At 50.0% G+C, this 26,315-nt stretch overlaps 5 protein-coding genes across 5 annotated transcripts; 4 read left to right on the top strand and 1 right to left on the bottom strand.

The window, feature by feature from the left end:
* Positions 1 to 862: 862 nt before the first annotated feature.
* On the top strand, positions 863 to 1,871 carry MRS44_017191 (uncharacterized protein; the record flags this gene model as incomplete). The annotated part of the gene is made up of 3 exons (XM_065617672.1): positions 863 to 1,267; positions 1,320 to 1,492; positions 1,751 to 1,871. 3 exons carry the CDS (start codon positions 863 to 865, stop codon positions 1,869 to 1,871), a joined length of 699 nt encoding a protein of 232 aa, XP_065473744.1.
* An 84-nt stretch (positions 1,872 to 1,955) lies between these two features.
* MRS44_017190 (uncharacterized protein) lies at positions 1,956 to 2,291 on the top strand (the record flags this gene model as incomplete). The annotated part of the gene is made up of 1 exon (XM_065617671.1): positions 1,956 to 2,291. One exon carries the CDS (start codon positions 1,956 to 1,958, stop codon positions 2,289 to 2,291), a length of 336 nt encoding a protein of 111 aa, XP_065473743.1.
* Positions 2,292 to 2,502: 211 nt separating this feature from the next.
* On the bottom strand, positions 2,503 to 4,283 carry MRS44_017189 (uncharacterized protein; the record flags this gene model as incomplete). The annotated part of the gene is made up of 6 exons (XM_065617670.1): positions 2,503 to 2,553; positions 2,607 to 2,744; positions 2,802 to 2,943; positions 3,203 to 3,378; positions 3,434 to 3,583; positions 4,044 to 4,283. The coding sequence occupies 6 exons, from the start codon at positions 4,281 to 4,283 to the stop codon at positions 2,503 to 2,505; spliced, it is 897 nt and encodes a 298-aa protein (XP_065473742.1).
* A 1,729-nt stretch (positions 4,284 to 6,012) lies between these two features.
* MRS44_017188 (uncharacterized protein) lies at positions 6,013 to 6,871 on the top strand (the record flags this gene model as incomplete). The annotated part of the gene is made up of 3 exons (XM_046281598.1): positions 6,013 to 6,076; positions 6,152 to 6,186; positions 6,248 to 6,871. The coding sequence occupies 3 exons, from the start codon at positions 6,013 to 6,015 to the stop codon at positions 6,869 to 6,871; spliced, it is 723 nt and encodes a 240-aa protein (XP_046127098.1).
* Positions 6,872 to 11,651: 4,780 nt separating this feature from the next.
* Positions 11,652 to 13,150, top strand: MRS44_017187 (uncharacterized protein; the record flags this gene model as incomplete). The annotated part of the gene is made up of 2 exons (XM_046271465.2): positions 11,652 to 12,445; positions 12,499 to 13,150. 2 exons carry the CDS (start codon positions 11,652 to 11,654, stop codon positions 13,148 to 13,150), a joined length of 1,446 nt encoding a protein of 481 aa, XP_046127099.2.
* Positions 13,151 to 26,315: the final 13,165 nt, after the last annotated feature.

The following is a 26,315-nucleotide window of genomic DNA, read 5'->3' as shown; positions in this document are numbered from 1 at the left end:
GAAATCAGGGTTCAAATTCAATGAGATCAGGGTTATGCCAACCCCTGATAACCAGGTATAAACCCTTGATACTCTTGGCTATGTTTCCCTTACTAATATGCCTACTTATCCAATAGGTGGACTAAATCGCATGGGAGGATAATGCCCTCGTGTTATTCCTACCAACCGTGTTTAAGGGCGATGAGAGATGTGAGCGGTGGGGGAAGCGACCGTCAACAACGACTTCTACAGCACGGCCAATCTCCTTGAGTGCGTTAAGGCTATAACCCGTAGCGGTTGCGTCATAAAAAACAGCCGGTCAAATCGCATATTGTTGTGCGTTCTTAGTAATATATATCATGTTATGCAATCGAATCGGATTAACCGGTCCGATGCAGTGACAGGTTTGTAGCCTTAACGCACTCAAGGAGATATGGGTCGCTGGGTCAACCATTTCACCACCCTCGATTCCCATGCGGCCTGGCGTGCATCATACTTCTTCCGAGATAAACATCGATGGTCAATACTGATCCCCGACGGAGCCCACTCATTGTATCTTATTTATTTATTTATTTTTATTTATTTATTCATTACTCCCGGCGGCTTAAACCGAAAAGGCACCAATCACTAATATATCCATACATTTCTCAAATTGTGTCCTTGTCTCCTTGAGGCCATACCGGGACCAAATATTCTTGTATTCCGACCCGAAGCCAAAAAAAAAACCGAAAGGGGAAGGTGCACGGGCCGCAAAAAGTGGTATTGGGGCCATTACCAGTGGTAATTGGTACAGTAGGACATTTGAGGCTCTTCCAATGTCTTGGTCGACGTGTTTTTGGGAGCTTACTTTGCATCGTTACAAAGACTCTTTTTCGCAGCTGCCATGACGGCAACGCCTGATCCCTCCGATTTTCCGCCCGAGTTCTTGGAGTACGATGAAGGGGCGACGCTGGTGGGCGTTTGCGCCGCCATGATTCCCGTCGCGACGGTCATTATGGGTGTAAGATTTTGGGCGAGGTGGAGGAAACAAATGCATATTGGCATCGATGACTGGTTGATCTTGATATCGCTTGTACGCTCAACAACACCTTCACCTTGTCTGTCGCTAACCTTTGAAAGCCTCTGCTTTGGTCTGTGGCGATTCTCGGCATCTGTGGTGAGTGCTCTGCAACATCATCTCGAGGAGGATTTACTGATCAAGACGCTAGCTGTTCATTATGGCGGTGTCGGGAGGCACTTGGCCGTGGTCGTGATGGAGTATCCAGACATCTTTGGACGATCAATGCTGGTGAGTGATCCCTTCTCCCTGCACTAACGCTACATCTAAGACGGATCTTCAGTGCCTCTTCATCGGCGAATTTACATACGGCACCGTCCTCTGCACCATCAAAGCAGCCATCCTCTTGATGTACTACCGCGTCTTCCCGACCCGGTTCATGAAATTCGGCGGATACGTCCTCGGCGCCATCACCTTTGCCTGGTGGGTGGCCGTGGTCTTCGTTTCTATCTTCCAGTATGTGCCCGTCCACAAGACATGGCATCCGTTCATGGAAGGGGGCACTGCTTGGATAAGAACCAGTTCTTTCTGGGCAACTCGATTCCCAACATTATTACGGACGCCTTGATTCTCTGTCTTCCTGTCTACGAGGTCTCGAAGCTGCAGGTTCGCCGGTCGCAAAAGTTTGCCATTATTGGGATATTTCTCCTTGGAGGGATATAGATCTACACTTAGCTCTTTAAGCAAGACTGTCTATGTGCTGACTAGTGATAGCATCGTCATGATCAGCTGTATTCGCCTTAAGGTTGTCATTGACCTCGTCAATGCTGGAGTTGACGCAGACTTTACTCGAGAGCAAACCTATATCAACCCCATTCTTGCCATGTCCCGCTAACGCCAGCCAGAACTCATCGGACCCTGCTGGATATGGACGACAGTCGAACCTACGATCGGACTACTATGTGCAAGCCTTCCGACTATGCGGCCCGTTCTACACCTCCTCTTCGGTCGCTTCATCGGCGAATCCTCGAAAGAACAAGAAAACACATCTGGCCTTATCACAATCGGTGGCACAGGATTAAAGTCAACCAACAAGAACAAGGTTCAGACAAAAGACGGACCATTCAAGAGACTATACGACAACGACTCGGCCGAGGAGCCCGTCCTATGGCCCGAGTCTTATATCGACGAGCAAAGTACCGTGGTGGAGAGGACAGTCTACGCAAAGGATGTTGGTCCGGAGGCGATACCGTTGGACTCGATTGCTGTGCATAAAGGCATGACGTGGACCGAGTCTCGGCGGGCAGGTTATTGATACAAGGGATATCAAGTAATGAGTAATTATAAAATAGATAAAAATTGGTAGAAATGATTTGATGGGCATTGATAACTCTTATTCTTTTCAGATATCAGGCTAAAACCAAGCTTGAAGGAAGACTTATCAGCCAGGCATAATGACCTAGATTAGAGATAAACCACCGAGATCCTCAGCGTATCCTGTTAGAAGGCAAGCCCAGAGCATAGTTCTATTGCAGAGGCTCATGAAGCATAACGACAGAAGACATAGGCCCCTTAACCTAGAAACAGAGTCAGTGACGGGCGTAGTAACAGAGTATGAGCCCGAACTTACGCCAGTGTTGGTATCAGTATCAAACGTTGCTGCGATGCCGTTGATAAAGTCTCCATCTGGGACCTGAACCGTTGTCCAGTTCTCTGGTCCTGGTTCCCCTTGACCAAAGATTGCGAACCTCTCTCTGTTTGTTTTCAACTACAAGTCCGAATTAGTCAACTCCATCTCAAGCTTTGCAGCAAGTCCAGCACAAACCATGAGTCCTTTCAAAGTCCCGGACTTGGATACTCCAATCTCGACGATCCTCTCCCCATATGCGCCATTCAAGTCCAGATAGGTCATTTCATCTTCGGGCCAATATCCTCCGTGGCCAACATATCGCTTAGGTTCCCAATACCTTTTCACAAATTCAGCCCTGAGCCCAAGAATGGGCCTAGTCGCATCGGTGGGGTTTCAAGGCGTATAGGCTGTGATTCAGGCCAGCTTTTCCAACTCGCCCTGACTTCTTGCCCATGGGAGCGTCTGGTAGGGACTGAGGTTGTCTTCAGGGTATCCTTCATCCAGCCCATGGGGAAAGATAGGAGATATCTTGATGTCTCGACGCTGCCACAGGGGAGGCGCGACAAATGCCCAGAGAAGCCTCTGTGCCAGAGGACCGGGGTTGCCCCAGAACAGGGGGGGTGGATAGCCTGGAGAAGGGGTCATCATCTGGACTAGCAGGCCCTAGGAGAATTGCTTCGGGTTCGGGAGAGGGCTGGAAGCTCCCCGACGTCAACTTCTCGCGCAGGTGGTCGTAGAAGTCGTTCACATCGTTGGGGTTGGTAACAGAGAACTAGTGACGTCGTCAGCATATCGATCTTAGCAGTCCATACATGCTCCAGCCTCACCTCCTCGCCTGGAATAGGCTCCCAAAACTGATCCCTCCCAGAGACGGGACCATAGTTGATCTCGAGGTAGGTCGAGTATTGCCCCGATAGACCAGCCATCACCTTGTAAAGCAGGTCCCTATCCACCGGAGGAGGGCCTTTGGTGGAAACCTAGACTCTCTTAAGCATTAGGTAGCAGTCATTGTGGAAAGGAAATACGGCCGATCTATTGGGCTCGCTCGCATGATAACTAAGAGATGTCAGTATAGGGTTAAAAGAGTATCTCACTCGAAAGGACTTGCCAGTCAACTTCTCTCTGCTCTGGCCGGTTTGGGTCTTCAAATAATATCAGAAACTATTATTTGAGGTCTACATATAAACTATCAACTCACTGTCACCCGGAAGAAGTATCAATTGACCCTAATGGTTGAGATTTAGCCTGGTTTATACAGCGGGAAACAAGACTCATGTAGTCATCGTAAGGCTCCGCATCAGCAAAGAAAGTCCTAATCGCCTTAGCATTTGGCTCATTGGTAGACTTGTATCAAGCTCACCTATCGTCTGAAGGAGCGACTGGATTAAAGCCGAGGCACGATACCTCACCCAGCCATTCCAAACTCTCCTAGCTAACTAGGTCAGGATCATAGCGCAGATCCTCCTCATCCTCGTACCAATCTTCAGACTCGTCGTCAGAAGGCTCCTTGTCCGACTCATTATCACTTTTTGAGTCGTCTAGAGGAGGAAGTCCCTCGCGTCTTCTACGCACGATTTCTCGGCGTCTCTTCAAAGCGCGCGGCTGGCGGCTCCCGATCTCGGAATGGTCGTTTAGGGCGACGCCGCATATGGCGCAGTAGCAGTCAAACTCGCCCATTATACCAGGGAGTTAGTGTTAAGAGACGAAAACAAAGAGGAGGTGGTTAGAATTAGGCCAATAGTTTGGAATAAGACCGGCACGAGTTGCGCCGAATTATCTATTTAAGGGGGCGTGCAATTTAGCTACTCTACTAGTTAGTTCATTTCATTCTGTTCAATTTCTTTTTTGGGTGATTGATTGATTGATTTTCTCCTACACGGTTGTAGTCGTCTAATGGGTTCCGATGAGCAGCCGAAGCCTTCGGATCAATGCTGGTCCGCGGTGCCCCACTTCGCCAACGTCGAGTTGCGTTGACCACCTATCGCACTGAGCGTGCTAAAAGAATAAAGGATCAGGTAAACGATAATGAGCAGCAGCAGTGTGTTGATTGATTGTTGTCTGAGGTTGTCTCTTGTGCGGGGTATTCCATCCCGCAGAGTTACGTAAAGCATACGGCTAGATTACTAACGCAGTTGTTCCTGAGGCCGTGAAGATCATGCCTACCCTGCGACAGTTGCTTTTTCTCTGGGGTTCCACTTTTGTCTTGATATACACCACTCATGCCCCTGCCAACCCGACTCTAGCTCGATAACTATCAAATATAAACCCGGCATTTACGCCTCAACGTTTGACTATTATGTTCTGAAACCTAATTAAAATTAAATACGAGCTTTCATGCATTCTTTTCATACTAATCATTTCTTATTTGACCCAAATAAAACTTCAACGGCCTCTACTGGTCAAGTTTTCAACGGTCTCTTACCCCTGTCTTCATTAGCGTATTTCAGGTTTTGGTGAGAAACCTCACGGGCACTGCTAGAGACTGTTGTCAGATAAGAGTGGGAAGAATAGGGGACGGCTTTCGGAGTCAGAACATAAGCGGGCGTGTTCGAGCGAAGCATGGTAGGCAAAAGTGTCGCGAGTGGTGGAGCAGATGTAGGAGTATATCGGAGGTAAGAAAGGGACTGTAGGGAAAAAAAAAAGAGTGGAAATTTAAGTGTCATGCTTACTTGTCTGTCGCGCAAGCTTATTAAGTACGTTACATAAAGCTAAAATAATAATAAAGTAAGTAATAATGCACTGGATTCGGATGCTGGAGGAGGGCATGGGCCGGTAACGAAGGACAAGCAGGGCGTGATTAATGACACAGGTCGTTCGTACTAGGCTTCTCATGACGACCCCATTGCGTAGTTGAAAAGCGGGCTGTTTTGCCCCACCACACTCGCGGCCTCCACTGGTTCCGATATCCCGAAGCTTATCCTCACTAGTTCTTCCTCAGACGAAAATCGCGTCATTAAACGCAAATTCAAAAGGACACGACGGCGTGCATGAGCCTAGTTTTATTGTATTTTATCGAAAGAGAAGGAAGTCTTAGTACTAGAGGCAGGGTTACACGGCTAGCTGCTGCTATACTTCCACTTACGCGAATTTAACCCAACTATGACTCTTTAAGTCACATTATAAGTTCCCGGGTGGCAGGAAATCGCATGCATTTCCCGTTTGTGGGGTTACACGGCAGCTGCATCGTAGACCGTCTCATCATCACGTTTGGTCTGGATCTGTCCGCCGAGTCCGCTGTATTTCTTTCTCTCTGTCCCTTGCAGTAGCCAAAAGTCTATACGCATCTTAAGATATAAATGATTGGGGGGTCGGCACAGTTGTGGCCACATCACGCCTCACGCCGAGTCTCAATTCCAGCCCTCTCCACGACCTCCTGCGCTAAAGACAATTACAAATTTTCGCCATCATGAAGTTCCTCTCCTTCCTTGCTATGACCCTTGGCTTTATGGCCGTTGCTGCCAGCGAAGACAGTGAGTTTACCCAGATAGATATGAGTTTTGCTGGTTAGCCGATAGGCGGCGGACTTGACTGACAGGGTGAGATAGAGTTCGTATTTGAAAGACTGGACAAGAATGACGCAGTAAGTTGGCTGCTTCTGAGATGTGGATTCAAAACTTGAGCCTCAAACTCACGCTCTTCAGCTGCTTCTGGTCGTCGATCTCCAGGTTGGCCTCTACAGCCTGGCTCGGGACTTTGACCCGACGCTCTACCGCGACCAGATGCTTGCTCACGCCGCCTTGGGCAAGGTCTTCGATCTGCCCGTGATTCTGACGACGTCCGCCGAGAATGGCCCCAATGGCCCTCTGCCTAAGGAGATCCTTGAGATGCACCCCGATGCGCCACTTGTGCAGCGTCAGGGAGAGGTCAACGCCTGGGACAACCAGGAGTTCCGAGATACTGTCAAGGCCGCCAACAAGTCTCAAATCATCATGGCCGGTATTACGACTGATGTCTGCACGACCTTCCTGGCACTTTCTCTCCGAGAGGAGGGATACTCCGTCTGGGCCAACGTCGAGGCTTCTGGCACCACCTCTCCTCTTGTCCGCGACATCTCTAACGATCGAATGGCCAAGGCCGGTGTCCACACGGTCAGCCTCTTCTCCATTGCTTGTGACCTGATGAGAGACTGGCGAAACACTCCCGGCGCCAAAGAGATGATTCCCTGGCTCGACAAGTACTTCCCTGTCTGGGGATACGTTGCCAGGTCCCACGAGGCAGCCGTCAACAACGGCACCATCCAGCCTGGGGAGGAGAGCCTCAACTAGGAACGAAGAAATTTGGAGCGATGGTCGACAACAGATATCTTATGGAAAGCTGATGGGCTTAGAGAGGCGTAGGAGGCTGGAAGATACTTATTACACTCTAACGCTACTAGAACGATCGCCGGAAGCATTCATGATATTTAAAAAAAAATGTCTTTTAGTGTAGACTCTAGATTCCTCCCTCATGTCCTGTTGAACCTTTCGTCCTTGTCGTGTTGTTTATTTCCTCCCTCTACTCCAGTAGAAACGCTCGGAACGGGGCTGTTTTGGGATCCAAGGTTACAAGCCTTCAATCAGAGGTGGTATCGGTCCGGGGCTTTATGTCTGTTTTCCAGCCTCATCTCGAGCAGTGATGATATCTTGGAGGTGGGGGGAAACTTTATTGGGGTGAAATTGAACGGTTCTTCGACATGTTGGCTCTTTGGCAGCGTGCTTTGCCTTTAGGATAGCGTGTACTTGCCTCAATCCAGGGGGGAATCAGCACCTAGGTTTTCAAGACCACAACTAATTCTTGGATTTAAATGTAGTTTTAATATATGATTTACGGTCTAAAGAATACGAAAAAACACGTCTATTATTTTTTAGAACTATATTGCTGTCGCGGCATGTTGATAATCGGTCGAGCGTTACATTTCCTAATATGGTTGGCGCTCAAGCCTAGCGAAGTTTAACCGCACTGCTATCTTGTTGCGCTGTGAATATTACGCAGGGGTGCTGAGTGCAGGTGTTGATTGAACTTGATTGTTAAATTTTTGTGAGATGAGAGTTCTTCTCAGGTTTATAAATATATCATCAATAATGGTTGGAGGGATCAGTGGTGGGTTTAGGACAAGAATCTGTCATAAAGGGAGGTAGGCGGCAAGAAAAAGTAGCACTGCATGAGGAAAGTTGGGCCCGCACTTATGCATGCTGATCAGACAGAAACGAAGACGCGAATGGACCATTGCTTGAGCAGCTGAGGGTACAAACAAGATCTAATGGCCCGCGAAGTGTGACAAGACCTTAGACATGGAAACGCCGTGATCGCGGCTGGGGACACTCGTTCAATGGTAAACACGTCAAGCTTCAGAAAGGCCAGCCGTGGGGTTACTCCGTCATAACAATGCTATGTCAGTTAAGGCAAGGTCCAAGAACGGCTCGCGCCGAGCCGTGCTTCGTGGTCAATCTAAATTGGATTGGGGCCGTCTTCCAATGGTTCGGCCAATCCAAGGCCAGATCGCCAGCGGCGCGAATGGCGATACGAGACCTGCCAACCGGGCACCAATATTATGTTCCCAATGTGTTCAGCCGATTGTTGTTCGAGTTTCTTAATCTCAATGCATCGAACAAGAACTGAAGAAGCAGAAACATTCGTAGCATCGCTCAAGGGCCCTCTGGCCAGTTTCTAAAGCCCTCGGTGCATGGCTTCGACGGAGAGCGGGTGGATTAGGGACCCTGAGGGTACGATCTACGTTATCTCCTCTATGCGGAAAGAGAAAACTGCGTCGATCCATTACCGTTTTTATTTTGAAGGAAACCCTTGTCCAAGGCTAGTGGTGGTGGGGGGGGGCATGGGTATCGGATCTTCGGTTGCGCTTGATTGGCGGGCAGGTGTGGGGGAAGGCGATCCCGAGGCCGGCCGGGAAGCGTTTGTTAGCTTGTTGGTCTCTGGCCAGTGTGGGAGGTTACAGAGCAAGAAATCGCGGTGGGGCAGAGGGGGGATGAAACTGTCGAGTCAGCCTGTCGTAGGGTAGGCATGATCTTCACGGCCTCATGAAACAACTGCGTTAGCAATCTAGCCGTATGCTTTAAGTAACTCTGCGGGATGGAATACCCCGCACAAGAGACAACTTCAGACAACAATCAATCAACACACTGCTGCTGCCCATTATCGTTTACCTGACTCTTGATCCTTTTAGCACGCTCAGTGCGACACCTAGTCTTAAGGACTATCTTTAGAATCTTAAAGACTTAAGGGTAAAATAGACTTATTTCTATTGGAGAAGTGGCATGCATGATGATGTTACACAGGCAGCCACCTCAAGGGAAGATGTCACCCCATGATATCTAGAGTACATAGGCCCATCCAAAGCCTCAACAGTCTACGCGGCGGAGCTGAAGGGAATAGTGTTAGCACTGCAGATACTACGTGACACGCATGCAACCAGCACCGCTCCCAGAAAGAGCGCCATATTCACCGACAACCAAGCCGCTATCCAGGCTCTACAGAACCCTAAGACCCCATCGGGACAATATCTCTTAATAGAGGCCATCTAAGAGCTAGATAGCCTTCGAAGCTAAGAATAAGAGCTATAGTTCCGCTAGATCCCTAGCATACATCGGCGTGCCGGGCAACGAAGCGGCAGACTAAGCGGCAAAGGAAGCTACCGGATATAACTCAGTGATAGGAGTACACTGCGGACTACAAATCAAACCCGACACACTACGGACCCTAATAGTAACCATAAAACTCACCGTCTATTAGACTATATAAGACGAGTAGATAATAGCTTAGGGCATAGCTAAGCACGGCAGAGAACTATACCATGCAGTACCCACCTGCCGTACGTACCCACCTACCGTACAGCAAAATTTTTTTTTCCCCATACAAAATGCAATTTTTCAACCATATGTGGAAAATTCACCAAAAATACAAACCGTGAAATGATTTTCGAATTTCGTTTTAGAATCAAGTGGATTTTAATATTTTCGCGGTATTTTGACTTCACGCCCTGCGCGTGCGCGTACCACAGCTAACTCTTCCTCCTCCGAATTTGACCTCTCATCTTCTTCCATCCCTCACGCCTCGATCACATCCTCAACAGCATCCGCCCCTTCAATTGCTTCGTTTGGCTCGGAAATAGTGTCACCAGCCACTAGAGCCTCTGCTAATGTCATGAATCCTTTGTTGCGATTCGGTATCGCCTTCCTCTTCTTGCCTCCGCTCAACCGCCCAACTTCCTCCTCCAGGCTGGCTATTCTGGTGCTCAGAGAGGCGATCTTTGACTCTTGAGCTTCAAATCCTCTCGATATCACAGAATAGAGCCTCCTTGTTGACGGGCTCTTGTTCTTCCCCAGATCTCGGATGTGGCGGCTGGTCTTTGGCGTATTATCAGAGTCGACTTGTGTTACGAGTAGGAAGATCAACCAGGATGCGAACGGAAAACGTCGGAGCTCGGAATGGAACAAACAGACCCCGGTGGAAGTGGTGTGTGGTCGAACGGGTCGAACGGGAACGAGTTCGACCACGTTCGATCAAAAGTGAAACCTTGACCTTGAATGGTCGAACAGGTTGAACGAGACCGCGTTCGACCATGACCGACCAAGCAAATCAGAATAGTATATATAGCTTAGCTCATTCTCACTTCCCTATCTAGATAGCTCTCTAGCTTTCAATATAACTTGATTACTCAAGAATACTTCTTGATATTATCAGACGTGATTCGCCACCCTACGCTCAGTACGTTACGCCCCGTTACAACTGCCAACATAAACCCATTCGGTTACGGTTTACTACGTTGGGAACCTCGACCGTCACACTGCGGCTCGATCGAGTTGATCTTTAGAGTTTCGATCCATTATAGACAAAGCCGTAGTGATTCGAGGCTAGCAATCCATATGGCCTGTAGCTTGCTGGAACTAAGACACTCTTTGGTATGGTGATTCTATTGCCGTTAGACGTGCTTAGCCATGGTTTTAGAACAGTATTTGCACCGAACGCGAAGTGGAGTGATTTTACCCCCTCCTGGAGGAATTAGGGCTACTGCAAAGTGTTCATAAACACCATGAGTCTTAGGGCGACCTCCTTTGTTACTCATCGTGATAGTTGCATGTGTCGGAAAGCACGTGTGGCACCAAGATGACTACAATTGTGTTGTTGTTCTTGTTGAGTTCGATCTGACTATCTGAGGTCATCGCCACTTATGATGTACGCAGCTCCCCCCTCCTTCTTGCCTAATTGGGCCAATTTCCTCCTTCGGGTTCCACGTGAGCTTGTTGCGTACAGGGCCCAATTCAACCGCATGTTCTTTACTTTTTAATACTGAAGAAGGGAATTTGGTGATGTTTTGTGCGCTAGTCACGCGATGCATTAAACCTATTCCATATATACACACTAATCCTAATACAGCTATACACTAAGCCTAAAAACAGGAGAGTTTTTGACGTAAATTACTGCTAAAAACCCCCTTTTGGGAATTTGACCGTTAAATACTGTTTTTAACCGTCAAAACGGAACCCAAGTCTGTTTTTTCCATAATGTAAGAAACTAGTCACTTCTCTATTAAGCCGAGCCGCCAAGAGCAAGCATACAAGCTCCATGCTATAGAGAAAATAGGTGAGGCTTTGGAGGCTTTTCTACCTTTCGGTCCAATTTGTTTTATTCTCCCAAGCTGAAGGTTGGTCGTCGTGAGGCTCGGCGCGGGGGTGGACTCATGTTGCCAGAGCCGAAAAATACCCGCTACGAAATGCGAGCGTTGGCTAGTCAACCAACATCAGTTGACACTGCTTATGTAAGGCAATCAAAAACAACAATGCGCGCGATAACAACAAGTTGCGGTACCTTAATGGGAAATCTCATTAACCAAACCTTCTTGCTATTTTCCCCATTCTGACGGAAATGCATCCTGCGATAATTGAAGCTTGGCTCTGCGATCTTGTTGCCAATCAGTTGCCCCCGTCACCAGGCCATTGTCTGTTGGCCACACCGCTGGCCACATCGCGAGTATCGCACCCACGGTGCATCAGGAGCAACCAAAGACCACTCTCCCTCCAGTCATCAGACGGCTTAGGGCTCATCTTGAATATGAGTGACACATATGCCACAAACCAGCCAAGGAGGAGCGAGCGTGTCAAGGCCACACAAACACCAAGGGCAAAGGCACAGTCTCTCCCAGTTCGGCCACCTCTGCAAAATACCGGCTCCCCAGTGAAGCGGAGCTCCCGGAGACACAATCCCAACGATGACAGTACCGGCTCGACCAGTGGCTCACAGACGAGCCATCATTCGGCTCGTACAGACCCCGAAGCTACACCGCGGGCTTCTCGAGATTCTAGTAACCGCGCCAACACATCGACCACCGCCACTTCCGTCCAATACAGCAAGTCCCTGTCCGACTATCAAGCAGTATTCGACAGACTCTCATTGACAAGCTCTCGTTCGTCACCATCAAGACAGTCCTCGGCTTCGAAACGGTCCACCAGTCCACTGAAGAACATGGCCTCACTTCGAGAAGCTGGAATTGAATATGATGACCTCAAAGACAACGGGGCACTACTGGGCGATGCTGGAGATGAACTCCACCAGGACCTCACCGACATTACCATGTCAGTCGGAATCTATCCGGCTCAGATTTGCGAGGATATTCACGTCGCCATTGAACGCAAACATCGGATTCACCAACTCCATAAAAATATGGATGACCCTCGCAGTCGCCAGGATTTGCTTCATGAGCTTTCCCAACTCCAGGAGATCAAGAAGCTTTCAAGGCGATGCAGTCGGGATATGGAAGGAGAGGCTGAGTGGAACAACGCGGTCCATTCAGCAGTCCTGCGTCTGGCCTTTGGGCATGACGATTCTGAGATCGGCTGGAGATACATGTAAGCACTTCTTCCCAAAATCTCGCGTGCATTCTCCTGACCTGATGTTGCAGTACGAACGCTAAGATCGATCCACGATACCTGCCAACCATGTCTGACGGTCTCACCTCCTCGTCCAAGATGGTCGACTTTGCCTTGTTTATTGGCGATGGGCAAGTCGACCAACTGCATGATGTATCAACGTCACCAAGTGGCCGCCTTGATCAGACGATTTCCCATTTCATAACTGGAGGCTCTGACTCGATTAACCACATTTCTTACTTTGCCCTCCGCCATCATCCAATCTTCCTTGGGATTGAGACAAAGACCATCAGCCGAACTGAGGAGGAGGCTCGAGTTCAGCTTGGCATCTGGGTGACTGCGCACGTCAGACGCATCTGGTCGCTGGGCAGTCTCACGTCTGCCTCCAAAGCGTCGGCTTTGAGGGGTGTGCTACAAGAGATGGTATTTCCCTTGATCTATGTCCAATCTGCCAAGTGGAGTTTGCTGTTCGCCCGTCCCTTTTTCAGGCTGGATGCCAAGGGGAGCGAGGTGCTTCACATTGTCATCTACCACGACATCAGTCTGGGGGAAACGTCATCCATCGATGGCCTTTATCGCCTTCTTCAAGCTTTCCGGATCATACGCAAATGGGGAGGCACTGTGTTTCGTGGCTGGTGGAGGAGAATTCTTGAAATCATTTACGAAGCAGATGTTTCTAGTTAATTGTAGTACCTAGTCGAGGTGACGAGTATATCTTGCTGGTAAACCTACTGTACACACACACACAAGTCTATTACGCCCGGTAGGCCATGCCCAAAGGGCTCTGAAGCTAAAAATACATACGCCTCCCTAGTTCTTACCTTGATCTTGCCAAGCCCTTGTGAAACTCGCCTCGTTCTTTTAGACTACTCATCGCTCTTCTTCTTGGTCCTCGTGAAGGTTAGTAGTAAGTCAACTTAAAGCCTAATTTCTCTAAGTGTTCAGTTTCCTATTTTCGGCGGCTGAAGCAGTGCATGCTTTTGATTGTACGAGGGGTTTATAGTTAGTATTGGTAGATTGGCGGGTTAGTAGAACTTAGGTAGATCACCTCTGATCAAGGCGACCCGTAGCGATTGCGAATCTGATTGTGCTCGTATAGCGTTCATATTAGGTATCCACTTCTGTCCATCTAATATTGCCTTCCCTCCCAGAAAGAAGGAGATATTACCGCGCTTTATATCCGTACATTGAAGCATCTCTTTGCTGTGTATCGTCCAATTCACGCAGCGGAAGAGAAAAATGCTCTACCGTTTCTTTTGTCCGTCTGCACGGGCACTCATCTATCGGCGCAGCTCGAATCTGGTATAGATTGCTATTTAGTCGAGCCATTCCGGTCCTAAGCTGTGCCAGTACGCTGGCCTCCTTCCACGATAGCTGGTCGTATGGTAGGCGAGTGTGTCTTCTAGGCGGGGCTGAATCGACCCTTCTGGAGTGTCTACCCACCCCTTCTGGCGGTCTTCTTTCGCTTCGGAGCTCTGCCCTTGTTTGGTTCAGAACGGTGGACTTTGCTTTCGTTAATGTTCGTCGTGGCGTGGCGTACGGCTCCGCTGCTTGGCGGACTGATATCTTGGCTATTCTCTGGACTTTAAGTTCAGCGCGCGCGGGTACCCAGACTAGGTTGACCCTGTTCTTGTCTCTCTAAAGTGCCTCCATGGAGTTATATATGTCCCGAATATGCCCTTATCCGGATTATTGACGGGGATTACGTATGGCCTGCGCCGCAGATTTGTTGCTTATCAGGATGACAATGACCCGATACCTCATCTCCAGCAGCCATTTGAGGCCATGAGCGATAGCTGCCAACTCAGCTGTGTAGGGATTGTGTTCTTCCCTCGTACCCAGGGTGACCGAAAAGGTTTCGATGATTTTGCCCGCTTTAGTTATGGAGAGCGGAAGCCAGACTGTTCCTTCCATGCCGACCAGTCCGTTCCTTACGGAACTACTGGTCGCTATTCTGACTGCCCATCGAGCCTGAGCCAAGTCCTTGATCTTGTCTTCTTCTTCCTCCCCCTATCGCTCAGTATAGCTTACATGCATGCCTCCCAGGGTGCTAGCGTGTATGGCTAAATAACTTCCATGGTGCCTTTTGGTATTTCCTTGCAAACGTCGGCAATGCGCCTAAGTGGGGAGATAAAACGCTTGAACGTCTTGATTCCCCGTGGGAGGCTGTGGAGTGGGTTAGTCCGTGGCAAAGTATATAGGTCTACCTAAAGCTCGCTCGCTCTTCTCTAGCACCGTTCGTAGAAGGTGGTTATGTGTTAGAAGAACTGAGAGTTCCCCCTAAGCTTCAGGATCAAGATTAAAGTTTGAAGTCCTACGATTAAGGTTCAAAGTCCTAGATGGCATCATTCAAAGATATATGGCCCCAAAGGGCCTCTCATTGAGATCATGAAAACTTAACCAAGAATAATTACAACATTACAACAAGAACTACCTTTTGTCAAGTGCACTCAGCATCCCTGGGCGACACAACAACAGATGGTACGTTACATCTAAATTCCTGACTTGCAGGGGTCATTGCCGTTATTTACACATGCCCCGGATATCTAAGCTTTAATACTGTTTGTTATCTCTTATCTCCATTCCGGCCCCCATTCTACCAGGGGTGATCAGCAGGCGAGAGGCGCCAGTGATATATGGAGGGCTACTCCGGGGCTACCCCAAGGTATATATAACCAGTCACTATTTTGTCTTACCCAAGCAATTTTTTTATTGATATATGGGTCGCTCGGGTCAATCATTTCACCACCCTGGATTTCCATGCGGCCTAGCATGAATCATACATCTTGCGAGATAAACGTCGATGGTCAGTACTGATCCCCGACGGAGCCCACTCATTGTATTTTGGCTGTCTTTGTTTGCTGGAAGTTCTATTAGTCTCTGCCTAAGGCGGGCACGGACCCTTGGGGAAATCTTGCGGAGGATCCGTTAGATTCCACTTATAGGAATATACTCAGTCTTTGAACAACGTCTCAATAACTCCGAAATGCCACAGGCCCAATCAGTTCATTATTCTCAGCCACGGACGTCCTCTTTAGTAAACGATCTACAAGAATTCACGGCATTTTCTAACCTATCCTCAAGGTAGCTACTCTCCACCCAAGATCATGGCCTAAATCGGTAACGTAACCAATAGTGTTACGCCACCGATATGATAAGATTTAGTCCAGACCAGAGTCGGCGCTAAAATATAATAGATCCCATTTCCAGCGACTCAGGTTACCACGGAAAAAGACATTTCTCGTTGGTGATGACTTACTCGAGAACTTCCGTTTGCGTCTATAGTTAGTCCCAGACCAGTGTGGGCTTCCTGATCTAAAGCCTTCTTTAGATGGTAGGCGGATTGACCTCGCTTTAAGCTGCGGTTCTTTCCCTCTGTTAGGGGAATGCAAGCCGCTGGCATTGCAGAGCGTCCTAACCCCGGAAGGCAACGAGAGTGCAATGAGGGACAAGCTGATGGTGCTTGACAGGATGGGCAGGCAACCATGTCATCAATGGTTTCGATCGGGCAGGATATCTGTTCACTGATCGAGTCCAATGCAGGCGGCGCCTTTCTACAGAGGTCATGGAACAGCGTATACATATCCGGAGATACACAAACAGACAAAAGGAAGGTGGAGGCTCGCCTGGGTGCAAGCTACGTACCTCTTCGACTGGTTCACATTTTCGAGCACTGTCCATCCACAGGCCCTTGACCATGCCCAAATCCCCGAGGCGATGGTACGGGCTGCCGAAGATCTGTCAACGCCGCCTGAACCGAGATTCAGGGTTGTAGGAGGCCCACGCTCACCTGCCCCTGAACATTCGCTCTCTCTCCCTTGCATCCAACCACCTCCGCATGTCTCACAATACGATACCATCAACTTTCGAGTTGTTACCTCAGCTCACCCTCCTCGCCCCTTCTCCTTCTCTCTCTTTTTTTCCTCCTCTTTTAATTGCCTTCTTCCTCTTCTTCCTTTCGCCGCAGTGTGTTCACCCGCTCTGGTGCCTTCCACACGCCACCGGCCGCCGCCGCAGGCTTCGTCCTTGCCCGCCATATTAGTGGCCCAGCACTGCCCGGCTTTGGGTCTGGTGTCGTCCACTACTGCTCCGTTGCTAGTCGCCAAACCGCCAGTGCGCAACCAAGGCAAGCTCCAACCATCTACAAACTACAGACCGCACGCCCCAGTCACCTCAGATCGAGTCAATGGCATCAACACGGGAGAATGTCGTCAAGGCAACGTTCAGTTAACCAACTAGTTCATTCCGACATAAGTTTTCTTCCTCTAGCTCACGACCACCTGGCACCAAGAGCCCGCAACGCCAAACGTCCGCAAACATCGACCTTCTTGCCAGCCCCAACGCGCGAGAGGATTATAACCCGGTGCCCTGGGTTTCCCTCCACTCGCCTATCTCTCTATCTTAAACCGGCTTAAGTGCCACGTCCCTTAGCCCCGGTCCTTAGGCCAGTTTCACGATTTGCCGCCGCCTTAAGTAATTTGCGCTACACTTTTTCTGGTCTGTGATCCAGCGGGCCAACACCGATCCCCCGGCACGCTTACTTGTGGCGGTGGATTTGGCGCTCCCCAGCGAACCTTGAAAGCCAGCAAGTAAGCCGCGCTCATTTGGTCTGCATGCGTCTGTCCACCCAAGAAGCCCAAGTCCCAGGCCGCCTCCCTGTCGGTCTCCCACCTTAGTGCTGTCACAAATCTTCTTTCCTATCAACCTTCAGAACTATCTATACCCGTGGCTCTTCTGGCCTTATGTATTTCTTTGCCTGTTGCTTCTTCGTTTGCCTTTTTTTTTTTTTTGCCTCATGAGTTCTCCTATGTGTAAAGCCCCTTCCCTCGCCTAAGTAGGCCATCACATCTAGTGCTAGCTCCATATCTCGATACCCTTTTTGGCTCGTCAAGTCACGGAAGCTCTTCCTTTATCATCCCTCTGCCTGTCTATTTCTTCCTTCATTCATCAAGCACTCCCCAGCCGAATGTAGCCAGATCAGATGCATCTACGACATCAAATTGCCCCAGGCCATCTTTTGTATTTGCCACACCCCCTAACTCTATGAGAAAGTGGTCTATTTGCTTCCAATACGAGAGCTGCTGCAGCATCCTCTCTTATTTCTGGCTGGTCCTCCCACATCAACAACTCCCTCACTCTTCCCGCTTTCGCTCTGCCTCCATCCCCCAACGACTACACCACCTACTGCAACCTACCATTCTCGCCACCATCATTAGCAGCGCCTATCTATCTCAAGAGATCATATGGAAACCTTGCATAGGGAACCTCCTGCCATGGCCATGACAATGCTCATTATGCCGTCCACTCACCACGCGCTTCGACCATTAGTCTCCTCGGACTATCATCATTCCTCATCCAGTGCAAGCATCTCTAACATGATCTCTTCTGTTTGTGCCCCAGAAGCCGGCCAACGGTAATGATTCTTCGAATCGTCGGCCATTGCCCTCAATCTCGGAACTCATTCAGGACACCAAGCTGGGTCCTCCTCTTCCTGGACCTCCTTCTAGCACCCAGCCCGGCTCCAAACTTTCGTCATCTTTCGAGCCCATTCCTCAATCGTTCTCAAAGGCTGGGAAGCATTCCTCACCACAGCCACTACACCCGGCTTCGTCTTTTCCCCTCAAAAAGATGCTCTTACCGCCTTCGCAAGTTCTCATCGGCTACCACTCACTAGCCGACCGCTACTGCCTCTCTCGGACTGCCAGGCGGGCCTTTCAGCCAAGCCGGACATTCCTCCCCAGCAACATCATCCTCAACAGCAGAGGCATCCGCGGGCCCACTATCCCTTCAACGTGGTGTATACACATCCTCATCCGCCGCCGCCTCCTACGCGTGTTTATCAACCTGGCCAACAACCTCCTAGCCAGATTCGTCTGCCCGTTTCTCGGATCTCTCCCAAGCACGCGGTTCTGCCCCATGTCTCAAAGCCCTATAATCCATGGGAACCTCCCGATACGGAAAAGGGAGTGTGTAGTCCTCGAGCTAGACATGATGCTACTGTGACTAAGCACTTTGAAAGCTGGAGCTACCAAGATTCTTTAAGTCAAGTATGTCGGAATAAGCGCGCATAGAAGGGCGTTAATATTAACCGACTTTAGATCGGTTCCTGCTCCCACAAGATTCTTAACTTCTCCGAAGTATATACCCGAATCACTCAAGAGCAGCATAGAGCTCACCCTATCCTAAGTAGACTACCGACAGAGCGGGATATCAGCGATATGCTCGGCAACATCGAGCGCATCGAGCGGCATTTGGAGCAAGTAAGGAGTCTGTTGCAAGCATTGAGCCAGAACGAGCGGGCTCGTGAAGCAGGCAAAATGAAGAGCCCATACGAGGAGGATCACGATATGCCCACGCACGGAGATGCGATGAGGCCCCAATATGGTATGACAGAGGCCAACATGCGATTGAGGGTAGGTTCAATCATTTGAGAGAAAAAAAAAAAAAAAAAAAAACTCATACGTGGATAGCGTGCGGCTCCCCTTGACCAATGTCATAATTGCAACCGAGTTGACACACCCGAATGGCGACGGGGTCCTGATGGAGCGAGGACGTTGTGCAATGCGTGCGGCCTACGTTATGCCAAATTCAAGAAGCAACAGCTTGAAGCGAGGTCGATACACGTGAAACCTGGAGAGGCCCATAGCTACGGAGGATCTATCTACTGTTAGTCTCAGAAGTCTTGGGTCACTGCATAAGTTTGTCATCAATGACAGTATAATGAGAGTACATGGCGCATCGACTTCCTGCTATCAAATCTCAATTGCTCGTTTCCGGTTAAAGCACCCAGAAACGAACGCAAATATATACTATTGACTGTCATCTCCTGCACGCAACGCGGCACCTTCATTCCCTACAAGAGAGGTGATATTATATTTCATGATCATATGTAACCACCCTTTCAAGTCCAATCATTGGGCACGACCATTGCTTGTCTTCTCTTCCTTAAGGCTTGCCACACTTGGCCAATTCCACTCATATATCTCTCTCAGTAGCTTGGGCATCATAGAGCTCAACTGGGTAGTCGTCGAGACCCTCTTGGTTGACTTCGTCACTGCTATACCCTTCACAAGCCCTGGCTATTCCGCCAGCCTCAAAGGTCTGTCAACTTCCTCGGCATCACAACGTGTTAGCTACTAACATCTATAGTCCTGGGGCGATGTCCTATACAAATGGAAAGATTGGCGTTTCTGTCATCTATAGGACAAACATAAGCGTGAGAGTGCAATAGGATGGGTGGGTCGCGTTGCCCACACGTCGGTAGCGACATGAAACGCAGTGCCAGAGACCATGCAGCGAGCAAGTACTACCACAACAACAAGGACTGTCGCACCATATACGTCCGACTCTGCCAGTCCATTCAGGATGCGACCGACGCTGCCTGTTGCAGGGATCAGATCCTTCTTGAAGGCGGCACCTACGCCAAGCAGCTGACAATTGAGAAAGACGAGATTGCTCTGGTCGGGCTCGACGCCATTCTCGTACCGCTACCCTTACTATTATAAGTTGCTCTTTTATCCTAAGTGGTCCCGGTATCTACACAATATGGCCTAAATTTTACATAGAGCCGTTTCTAGTCAGCACCGGAAGGTTCTCTCGGTGGGAGAGCCATTAGAGGACATGTTAATCACCGACTTACAGTTCAGCCACTTCTCGGTGCGAACAGGGCGGTAGTCGGTGGTCAAAACGCTCGAGTGATTGGGAACAGGCTCGCTGGCGGCGGACGATACGGGTTTCTCATGGTTGGCTCGGCCAATAACCGAGTCCCTGATAAAACCGCGTTGTCATCGACGAGGCTCGGGTTCATCGGCATTTGTATGCACAACGTAACTGGTAACCAGATCTTAGATCACTACGTTACCATATACGACGCCGCGCTCTGTGTCCTGCATTGATGATTTTGTCGAGTCCGGCATCGACGGCGCTGGATTCCGTCGCGGTCACACCATGTCGATATATACCAGCAGCTAACAACTGCCGATATGCATTGCCTTTGGCACCTACGGCATCATTCTCGGCGGCACCGTAATTATTGTGGTCTGGGACAACCTTATCGAGGGGCAGTCTGATGGCGACCTCGCTATAGCTCTGGCTGTCGTCGATGGTCCATGTACTTATCCTGAGTTATCCCTCTTACGCAGTTTTTTCGCGCCGAAGCCGCAGCCTCGGACGACATGCTCATCTAAGATCCCTCACACCACAACGATCCCGACCTGCTCGCTAACACTACTGACACCGACAACCTCATCATATGCAACAAACGCTCAACCCAAGAAGAGCTTTGCGTCTTGTAGTGGGTGTGAGCAATGCGCGCGAGGCCAGCAACCAGGTAATACCATACCAGAGGCAGCAAAACGGTTGAGCCAGAAGCATCACCGGCCGTGTGGGTGCCAAAGCAGTTACCTTGGACGTATTGAATTTTGGTTAGTCGTAGTAACGTGAATCTGATGCCTGGACGTAGTATGTTTTCTAGGGATTTATATCATTCGTCGGTAGGCAGAGGGACTTCCCCGAGCGACACTCATGCATCTCCATATCAAAAATAGTGAAACCACTCATGTTAAATAAATGCAAGCAACTCAACAGCAAAGCATCCGAGTTTGAATCAGAGTTGTGACTCTGACAGTATCTCAGCCCGCAAATCCGCTGGATGAAGCCGGTTTGTTAACGGAAACCTGAATCCATAGCCAAAGAAGAACTCAAGACAATCAACTAGTCGCTGCAAGTGAAGGCCTAGCAGAAACGGCGGTCATTCAGCCCAACAGGGCAATAATAGTATTAAAAAAAATCAGGAACGAAACTGAATCGCTGCTAAGAAGCTCTGTGTCAAGTAGAGCGAAGAACAGCTGAGACTTGAGTCTAGCAATCAGGACTTAGAACGCATCCACCGCGATCTTTCCACCTGCGTGGCCGACCTGACGTTCGAGGTGTATGAGCTTAAGATGCAACTTCTACAGCACTCGGGATGTAATTGCAACCTCATTCAGAACTACCTCGCCTATGAGTCCTAGCGATACGTGCAAGCGTTAGCGGAGAAGTCGCAGTGAGCGGCCTTGTTTTCATAGGCGTAGCCCCTTTTGCGGGGGGAGCAAAATTAATGCGGGGATTAAAACGGGGCGAGGAAAGATGCGAAGAGGGTTGTGGGGACGAGGGATGTCGAAGCAATGTGAAACCAACAGGTGGCAGCAGGCCTGAGAGCTACAGAATACTGATTTCTCTTTCCTTCACTATTCAACTGCCGCTAGGTCGGTGTCGCGGGGCGAAGAACCTAGCCTTATGGGTGGCTAGGGTTCTAGAGGCGGTGGACTAAGCTAATCCCTCGGGAGGGTGGCCCGAATGATATATCAACATGTGATAGGCGCCGGTCCAGTTAGGGCGTAACGAACAGCGGCGTGGGACTGTCTCACAAAGATGTCTGAGACAACTCCTCCGCATCTCTCCGCGGCGTCTATGAGTAGGACTTTCGTAGTACAGGCTAGAGGCAGTGGCAGGGAAGTTCTCAATATGTATGTAAGCTAAGCGAGCCGAATCGACTGACGGAAGGATAAACGCAATGGGATTGGTTCTACGATAATGGGCTTCTTTTTCTCTCTGTGTATGTCTCCCTTACATTTGAAATCGTAGTCCGGATGACAACCAAGCCATAGTCCCGGTGAAGGAGGCAATGCATGCAAGTTTAATCACCACGTCCGCGCATGACATATCGCTTACTTCTGCACGTTGACCAGGGCAAAGGGAGGATGCATGCTGCCCTGGCCCCCGCAGCGACCTTATTGCTCCCGTCGCTCAGCCCCACCATGCAACTTGTTGTTTTTGGACTTACAAGGGGCCAACGCCTGTCATATCTGGTCCTTTCAGAGCCCTGCAAAGCCTCGCCCTTCACTCTCTATGCACTATCCAACCCACAGCATTGGCGGGTCTGTTCCCATCTGTGGCCACAGCTCTGGAAATGAAGATGACCCTTAATCAGGAAGAGGCTGCAGAACTCTGCGGATCTTTTCCTCACCATCATATAGCCACATTGACAAAGCGGAGCCGTCGGAACCCCAAAGGAGCGGAACGCATTGCTAGGGTGGGCTAGTGTGAAGACCGGGCTTGGTGGTCAAGGCGTGATGGGTCCGTGCCCGAAGCCCCAACTCAAAACTGGACCGGGAAAAGTGACCCTCTCTGACCCCTGCTGTTGTGTGGGGCGAGCTAACATACTTTGCCCATCATACCGTAGTAGAATGAGATTTGACTTCTTAGCTACCGTCATCAACCTGCATCTCCTGCGGGGGGAGGGTTTGGTAATCATCCGTCTCCATAAGGCTGAAACATACCGGCAAAGAAATACTTATGAGGTTACACAAAGCACAACACATTTGACGTACTCCCATGTCACGGATGCTTGTCTGGTGGAAGTAACGGCTAGCGATAAAACCCCGTCTGAGCGTCTGGGGGGCCCACTGCCGGCAAACATGGTAAGGCGCCCAAACCTCGGGGACTGGTGGATGTTAAATAGGGGCGCCGGATCTCTCCGGGACAGCCCTACTTCGAAAAGAGTTGGGATCAATGTCATCGGGAGAGCCTAGAGCGACGAGGTCCAGTCATCAATCGGGCTTCTGGCAAGATTTGTGCATTTCAGGGTGGTCCCCAGATCAACTGGTCGAGGCAGTCGGGGCTGAGATCGGCGATTGAGAGTCCGACTCAATCGCAATTCAATCGGGTTTTCCGCGATCCCGATTCGATTGAGCCTTCAGTCGATTGAGTTGAACCGGGCTGATCGGGAACCAGGGGGAAAGAACCCACAGCTAGTTAATTTTGTATTTTATCGGCTCCGCAAAGCCTAGAAGCTGCGCACAACGGCCCAAACAATCCTGTGAAGTCTAGAATGCCCCTCCATGCAACAGAGTGCTGCGGAAGCTTTATCCAGGACAAGTGCCATTCATAAGAGACATCTCTCTCGATCCAACACCTCCCTTACACAACAAAACTTGGAATGACAGCGGAACTCCTGACTCATAAAGATCGGATTGGCCCAAGTACAAAATACCCGCACCCTCCGCTGATCCTGCCTGCAACGATACTGGCTCCTAACTGAGTCGTCACATAGGCAGTCAATGGAGCGCAGCGCTCAATAGTTGGCAAGAGCGACATGTCGCATATCAAGCCCTGGCCCCGCTAGAGCAGCTGGCTTGCAGGCAGCTGCTCCTGCCTAAACTGGCAACGCTTTCATTTGTGTGTAAAGAGCTGCACGACTTAGTGCATCTTGTTCCTGAGTTCTTGCCCTTTAGATAATTCTCATCAATCGACTGGCACCGTCTAGGACGCCTCTCACGGCTGCCGTCGTAATGCTTGATGTGGGACCCAACTGTCTGACACGACACGTAACCCCTCACGGCTTTTTTTTTTTTATTATTATTGAAGGGGTTAGGGGAGGGGGCAATGAACAGCTCAAGCATGCTTCGGTCTCTGTCGAAAGGATTCTCGATCGCACAATCAGCGCGCGAGGCTGGGCTGGCCAGATAGTTGCATGTGCTCTCTGGACATTTGCTGGATTAGTAGAGGCTGCGAACGTGGATCGAAGTTGGGCATGAGCTCTCATCCCTGGTCCCTCAACCATCACCTCCTCCTTCCAGCTTGCCAGCACTAGCTCCACCCTGAATTGATGAATAGTGGGCCCCTTTCATCGTTGACTCATGCGGTTGCTGTACCCGGTGGATGTGGGCTGCATTCGGAAGAAAGCACTGTTTAGGTTGGTGTTCATACATCGGCATCAAAGCTCCATTTGCTTCCCGCGAACGGGCCTTGCCCAAGGGGTATCCACTCTGACGGCCGTAACCCAGACATCTTCAACATCAACGTCCCAGATGAAGCGTCAACTACCGGCGCCGGCCAATCCAAAAACCAAATAAAGCTCCGTGGAACTCGAAGCTCGGGCTTCCGGCCTGGTGGAGTGATTGCTTGTACTGGAGGTGTTATTCGTCGCGTTGGTTGCTGGTGAGGCTAGGAGCTATTGATTGCTAGCGCTTTTGGACTAAGCCTGCAGGGGATTTATGACTTGGCGATCCAGCGGTTTGCAACCCAACCAAAGGCCCACCACAGCAAAACAGCTCATGGATGCCTTCCAGACGGGCAGGATGTATGTCTCAGATGCTAAGGTATAGCGATGGATTGAATCTTAAACCTAGGACTCGATTCGCGTAGCCCTGGCACAATACGTGCAGACATGGAGGTTGATGTGGCAGGTGTGGCACTGGCAGCGGCTGTGCTGCAATATGCGCCCCCACCCGATTTCTCCTCGACGAGAGATCAAGAAAGCGGTCAGCAAGATTCATCGAGAGAGGGTAACACAAAGCAGCACAATCACCCGAGGCCCACTGGTGAATCACAAAATGGGCCCGAACTAGAAACAGCCAACCACCAAACGTGACGCCAAGCGTTGGGAGGCCTGGGTGCATCCACATCGCGGCTAGCAACAAACCCCAGAATTCGACGTCCCTGTTCCTGTTCCCTGGCCCCGCGCGATGATGTTGTCTATGCACAAGGTTCTCTCCAGCCAACAATTCTGCGTGGTTTGCCTCTTTGGGTGCGGGTTGGGCAATGTGGCGTTTGCAACGTCGAGTTTTCGTCAGGCGCACACAGCCACCCCTGAGTTATGGCATGCAACACAAAGTTCCCTCAAGCCAACCATTGTTGACCAGTGGTCACGCACGCGTTATTGGTCCGTACTCGACACGCTGGGTCCAGTACAAAGCAAAGAAAGCGTTTTGTTGACAGCGACACGAATTGAGAAAATAGCCCTTCAAGCCGTACTGCGAATTTTCTAATAAGACGGCAGCTATGATAAGAATTGTGACAAAGCTGCGCATTGACTAGTGACCCCCTTTCTTCACTCAGTATCAATCAATTGAGAAACACATCCGGCATGATCCGTGGCAGCAGCCACCTAAAGGTTCCACTCTTTCAAAGTTTCTTGGCATCGTATTCTGAAGAAAGCCGCCTCCGATATCATGAATTCCTCACCATTGCATTGCTGAATCTGTATCCTCGCCCTGCACAGGCGCGAGGGGAGATATAGCATTGGCCTTGACTAGCCCACCTGGTGCCCCTCGCCTCATTGACCTTGTCTCAAGGAGCCCCGGATGCTCTTCCTCTGTGATTGCACCACGAATCAGTACCGCCCGCGCCCTACGACGCGGCTGCCACGACCTCTATTCTCTCCCAAAGAATGTCCTCCAGTCTCAATCAGTGGGGACGCTACATATAAAGGAGTCCCCCATCTGCTCTGACTGAGTCCTCTGTATCTGTAGTTATGCAACGCGATAGTGCGACTTCTTTCTTGGGGACGCTGATTTGACGCTTGTCTTTACGACGTCGGACCCAGCGCAGGATGTGTAATTACATCTATGTGAGCACTGCTCCGGCTGTCACGTTCCATGCTGACACCTGCCTCGCGCAGAAAGAGCTAAGCTGTCAGCACCACTATTACCTAGTGGAATCGTGGTGCCCCAAATATGTTGAGACGGAGCGAAGGTGCCTACCGACGATTGTTAGCAGGCAATATTGGTAAGCGTACTTGGCATCCTGGCCATTTCAGTTAACTGACTGCCCTCCAGGGGTAACGACATCTGTGGTGAGTTCTCAGACAACAGTATCACGAAGTCAGGTATTGATAAATATCCCTGGCCAGCCGCCTGCCTCGAACGGCAGCAACCCAGTAAAAGCGCCGCCGCCCACCGCGAACATAGGCAAGGACGGCAGATTGGAGGGAGCAGTGACCTGAAGAAATAGAATGCAACGAGAGGAGAAGGTCGAGTCTGGATCCGAGCACAGAGAGCCCTGGAACCTGCCGCAGTGCTGAGTTTGC

This window comes from Fusarium solani (assembly GCF_023522795.1).
Source record: "Fusarium solani strain SB1 chromosome Unknown bctg00000013, whole genome shotgun sequence".
NCBI classification, from domain to species: Eukaryota; Fungi; Ascomycota; class Sordariomycetes; order Hypocreales; family Nectriaceae; genus Fusarium; species Fusarium solani.
Note: the sequence above shows the minus strand (reverse complement) of the source record. Positions and strands in the feature narration are given on the sequence as shown.